General features: G+C 50.7%; 1 protein-coding gene across 4 annotated transcripts in view; it reads left to right on the plus strand.

Annotated features, from left to right (window-relative positions):
- The window catches only part of LOC113213926 (scavenger receptor class B member 1), a 205,062-nt gene that overhangs the window by 143,693 nt on the left and 55,918 nt on the right, over positions 1-5,451 (plus strand). Inside the window, exon 1 of one of the 4 annotated variants that reach the window (XM_052265239.1) lies at positions 4,410-4,598. The exons of 2 other annotated variants lie outside the window; for them this stretch is intronic. In XM_052265239.1, the coding sequence (XP_052121199.1) occupies positions 4,490-4,598 (109 nt within the window). In that variant the 5' untranslated portion in view covers positions 4,410-4,489. Of the gene's footprint in view, positions 1-4,409; positions 4,599-5,451 lie in introns of those variants that run through there. One more of the 4 variants, XM_052265246.1, reaches the window with a different exon arrangement.

Here is a 5,451-nt window from a genome sequence, read left to right on the forward strand (position 1 = left end):
CTCTTCGCCTCCCTCACCCCGCCCCGCTACTCCCTACCACGCCCCGCCACGCCACGCCCCGCCACGCCACGCCCCGCCACGCCACGCCCGGACGGGCGTTCCGCTAAAATAATTAGTGGTCGCGTTGCAGCGGCCAGCTTCATAAATCTTGATTGGCTGTCAGACTGCGAGGGACCGGCCCACAACTAGCACACCAAGGGCTCCCCACATTCACTTCGCCAGTTTCGACCCACCTCTTAGTTTTCCACACTTCAACGGTCCACTCATTCGCACACTTTCCGTTCTGGCCCTAACCCACTACTAGAATAATAGCTGGACTGATGTGTCTTCTGTAAGACGACAAGGAAGAGAGACGTAGTATTGACTAATTCGAGGCACGGTTTATTTTCGTCGCTCCCTTTTTAAGGGACGTTTCTAGATCATCGCTCCGTTTGAATCACGTTGCGTTATCCATGTTCCAAAATCGTCATTCAAATAGAGCGGCGAAAGCAAGCATTACTGCTCTCCCAAGAGGTATGAAATTGGAAGCAATGCGTCGCTTTTCCAAAGAGCGACGCTCGTGACCTTCGCATTTTGAGAGTGCTTTCTCATTCTCACTTCACCCAGTTTTGCTCTGCCCATTTTACCACTTCGATCCGGCCACGTCACCAGCATTCCCTTTCACCGTTTTTGTGATTGTTGTTTCTTTGTTAGTGTGTTGCTGATTTTCTTTTGTGGGGTGCGGCGGCAATTTTGAATAGTCCACTGAAAACCTTTGAGTGAGGTGTCGTGCTCGAAATGAGTGAGACAATTTTGCCTCGCTCAATCAGAGCGATGACACTAAGGCTCACCCTATTTAATTTGAGTCAGTCAGAGTTGCACCGAATTCTCACTCTGGAGAAGTTTGATTTCCTTGACCTCGCCCAATTGCAGTGAGGAACCTCACTCTCCTTGGGTGAGGACCGCAAATTATGACTCAAACTCAGTGAGAGTCAGATATCTCGCTCTCAGGAGAGTAAGATTTTTTGTGTCACTGATTTCGCTCTCCTAAGAGTAAGATATCTGACTCTAGCATTATCAGTGTCTTGATATAATTATTTTAGTAAACATGCGCGGTGACCTGCTCATATCACTTTGTTACAATGAAAAGTAAACAAATTCAGCTGCCCCCCCCCCCCCTTTATCAGCCCCCCAGACTGGCTGACCCACCCGCTTCACCCGCCCCTCCCTCCACTTCACCTGGCCCTCGCGCGCGTGACTTTGGGGACGCCACCTTTTCAATCACCGGGAGTGGTAGTAACGAGGCAGGGCCGGCCCCCCCGCCGCCGCCTCCACTCCCCACTTTTTATTTCCCTTTCCATTTCTCTCGCGTGTGTGTGTGTCTGTTCTGACCGTACTTGTTTATCGCGCCGGCGCCCAAATCGAAACGAGACTGTCTTCCATTCACTCTTCTCGCCTCTAAATTCGCCAATAACCAAAACATTTCTTTTTCTTCGATAATTTTCCCGCTCAATTTCTCCATTCTGTGCTACAAAAAATATCAAGCCAGCTCGCACTTTCTTTCCTTTCTTCTTTTGCCCTCCCTGCCACTCTACTGATGTTCACATGAAAAATATTTTGTGTGTACGTCGTCGCAACGCATGCTTTCTACAGCCACCCTTACTCACGCTATCTCCTTTGGTCTTTCATCTCCTTGTAGAGCATCCTCCCTCCCTCTCTGCCTGCCCGCCTCTCTCTCTCTCTCATACTCACGTTCTCCGCCCGCCCTCCGGGGTTGGATTCGGATTGAGTGCACCGAGGAAGCAAGGGGGTCGGAATTGGCCGGACCGGAGGTGGAGGAAATCAAAGGGTTGCCGTCGAGTCCGAGTTGGGCCGAGGAGGGAGGGGGGCGGGCGACGGCGTCGGACGTCCCTCGGGCGGCCAGGGCTCCGGGCGGGGATAGTAAAAATGCAGCACCTCTGTGCCGGTCCGGGCGGCGAGACCGCCCGCCGACGTGTGGATTTTTCATACTTTGCTCGTGCAGCGTGAGGCTCACCGGCTGGGCCACTGACAACTACAGCCTGCCCCGGGGAGGCTCCAGGAGGTTACGACTCGCCGGTAGGTTGAGGCGCCGGAAGGTTGGCAATCACTGCTGGAGGCTCCATGAGAGTATTTTACTTAATTCTCAAGTTTACCACTCACTGCTTGGACGGTCCGCTCGCTGTGTGAGGACCCACGAGGTTACTTCTCACTCACTGCTGGAGGCTCCATGAGGCTCTAACCCACAGTGGCTGGAGCCCAAGGCAACAAACGCCGCCATAGTACCACTAAACTGGAAGCGATAGTAGGATTTTATTTACCGCTACGATGAAGGCTGCGGTGTTCACTGTTCATAGAAAGGGTCGAGGGTACTTCGATTCTTCGAACACCTCTGCTTGAGATTTTTCTTAATGTTGTTTTTTTTTACAACATGTGGTGTTGAAAAACAACGTGTTGTAATAAGCAGTTGTTGATTTGATTTTGAATCAGTAATAATGAGATTCATTTTTTACGTATACTCGAATGCATCTGGTTTACCTCAGAGGCTTTGGCGATACATAAGTACGCCTTCTTTTTTGCTGGACGTCAGCTCATGTGTCTGGCCGGCCTAACTTGGCGTGTCTAGGACCCATTCCCTCCGCCTTGGCGAACTCTGTGAGTCCAAAAAGAGGCGGGTCGGGTCATCACTTCCGTATCACGATGTATGTCGGGGGAACACTGTTGAAACTGTGGCAAGGTTTCCAAGAAAATTATTTCAAGAGGCAAAAGACAAACAAAAAACACAGCAAAGATGTGCGTGTGGTAAAAGAAAAACCACTCTTTATTCGTTTCCATTTTTAATCTTTTTTTGAGGGGTTTTTGGCTGTTTTGGCGGTAGGCAGTGTCTCGTGATGTATCGTTAGATTCACATTTGCGAATTCATACCGAAAAAAAAATACGTTTCCGGGCGGTGGGGGAGTCTTACTACTGTACGACCCGTGTACTGTACGTCCTGCTGCAGCCGGGTCATTCAGGCACGGCGCTTGGGATGTGTGTGTGATTCGCGTGCCCGCGCTGCCCACATCAAGGCGCCACGGTGACGTGCGGGACCGACACAGCGCCACGCCGCGCCACGCCGCGCCACGCCACGCCGCGCCACGCCACGCCACGCCACGCCGCGCCACGCCACGCCACGCCGCGCCAGAAGCACAAAACACGCGTCCTTGGCAGCATCGCAATGATGGGCACGATGGGCCCGCGAGTGAGATGCGGTCGATCGGAACGACAGCCGAACACCATTCACCCAACATATATCTATCTACATATTACATATCCACCTATTTTCTAAAAAGGGTGTTTCTAAAAACAAACCACACGTTAGTTTTATGTGTTTTAAAAATTTAATTGACATGACTTTCTTGCTTAGTTTGACAAACGGCTTGGTCCCGCTGCACCGTCCGTAGTTTTGCTCATTACTTTGTTTTTCTTCCGTTGGACTCGCTATACAGAGCGGCTGTGCTCTCTCACTCTGTCTCACTCACTTTACTCTCACTCTCTTACCCCCTCTCGCTCTCTCACCCCGTCTCGCTCTCTCTCGCTCTCGCCCACTCAGTCTCCTCCGAGCTCTGACCCTAATCGATTAGCAGCTGCTCCTTGCGAGGTGCGAGATGCGGTCAGTGTTCCGCTACGCACATGCCGTGCCGGTGGCGTAGCCGCCCGTCTGGGTGCGAGAGAAAGGGCGTTTGCTTTGTCCTGTTCTAGTGGGGCTTCTGGGTGTAATGTTTTCCACGCCACTTTTTAACAAACTCAACTCAATCAGGTTGTTAATATTGTTAGTGAAATAATCCCCCCATTGAGGGGAACGTTTTATTACCCCTGGTGGATTATCCTTTTTCTGTATTAATTCTTGCTCCAATTGGATATCCGCCTGAGGAAAGTACCCCACCCCGTAAAAATGCATGTGTTACTGACTGCTGTGTGTCCCTTGTGCCTACCTTCGCCACTCTCTCTCTCTCTCTCTCTCTCTCTCTCTCTCTCTCTGAGCGGTACCATCCCGGCCCGCCCCCGCTGACCGGTGCGCGCTGCGCGGGACGCTCTCTGCCCGTCAGTCAGTTAGGTCCCACCGCGATATGTGGCAGTCGCGCTCGTCGCAGTGATCCGACGCCGTGGCGATGCAGGCCGTGCAGTAGCCTGCAGCAGTGCGGTCCAGCTCAGTGCGCGTGTGTCTGTGGGGTCTGCGTGAGGGCGAGGGGTACTTCACTATAAATTTAAGCATACACCAAAATTTTGTGTTTTTTTCTTGATAATTTTTCTTAAAAAATCTGATTTTTATAAAATTTACATTTTTTTCCTGTGTTTTTTTTCCTGATTTTTTTTACCCTTTTCTCAATTTTTTGGAGGGTGTTTACTGACATTTCTGTGAGTGAAGTACCCCTGGGGCTCGCCCTGGGGTCTGCGCGTGTCCGAGAGAGATAGCGCGCGCTATTGACGGCCGTCGTTGCCGCCGCGCGCCATGAAGCACCACACGACCGTGCCCAGGCTGCGGCCCATGCCCGCCGGCGCCCGCACCGAGGCCCAGCGCGAGGACAGGCGGAGGCTGCTCAAGAGGATCGCGATCTGGGGTGAGAGGCGTATGACGTTTCGTCACACTCCTGCCCCTGCGCTCTGTCGCCTGTCCTGTACCCGCCTCACTGTTAGAAATTCTGTTGAGCAGTTCTTTGGCGTAAAGAATTTTTATTTTTCTTAACGGAAATTTCAGGGCAGAAATAAAAGAAACGTTTTTCGTGAAGATGACGAAAACTTTTATTCAATCCAACGATGTTTTTTTAATAATTAAAAGAAGATGTGTGTCAAATTGAGAAAAAAAAGACATCGCCGAGCAAACGAAATTGTTTAATTGTTACAACCAAAATTTTTATTGATTTCAGCAATGCCAAAATTTCGTTGGTAGAAAGATATGGTTTTCTGGGTGTGATACTGTGTATTTTTATTGGTACATTCAAGTTGTAGGCAGTGGTTTTCTTTTTCATAAATTTTTCGTAGTGTTAGTTGGAAATGTAATCAAAGGCTACGATATCGAGATCGAGATCCTTGTACTCTATGATGTTGTGTAATTTTATGTGCGTATGATGATGACTTTTAATTTTAGTTGCCTCTCGGGTACCATTACCACACGATTTTCGCAAAAACGCGTATTTCGCCGCATCACCGCCACCTGTTTCACGTAGTTAAGTTATCGTACCTCTCATCTTTCCGTTTTCTGTTTAATTCCTATTTTATTTTCGCTGTGTCACCGTCGTCGTCGGTTCTCCTCGCGCGGTGGACAGTCCCGCGGTCCCGCGGCGCGCTCGGCTGGAAAATGAGCCGCCGGGTCACGTGGATATGAGGAGGGCCTCTCTGCGTCCAGGGCGACGTGCATGACGTTTATCATGCGCGGAACATCTCTGCCGTGCAGAGTGGTGGCGGGGTGGGGTG

The sequence above is a fragment of the Frankliniella occidentalis genome, unplaced genomic scaffold (genome assembly GCF_000697945.3).
Source record: "Frankliniella occidentalis isolate FOCC.00 unplaced genomic scaffold, Focc_3.1 Scaffold25, whole genome shotgun sequence".
Taxonomy (NCBI): domain Eukaryota; kingdom Metazoa; phylum Arthropoda; class Insecta; order Thysanoptera; family Thripidae; genus Frankliniella; species Frankliniella occidentalis.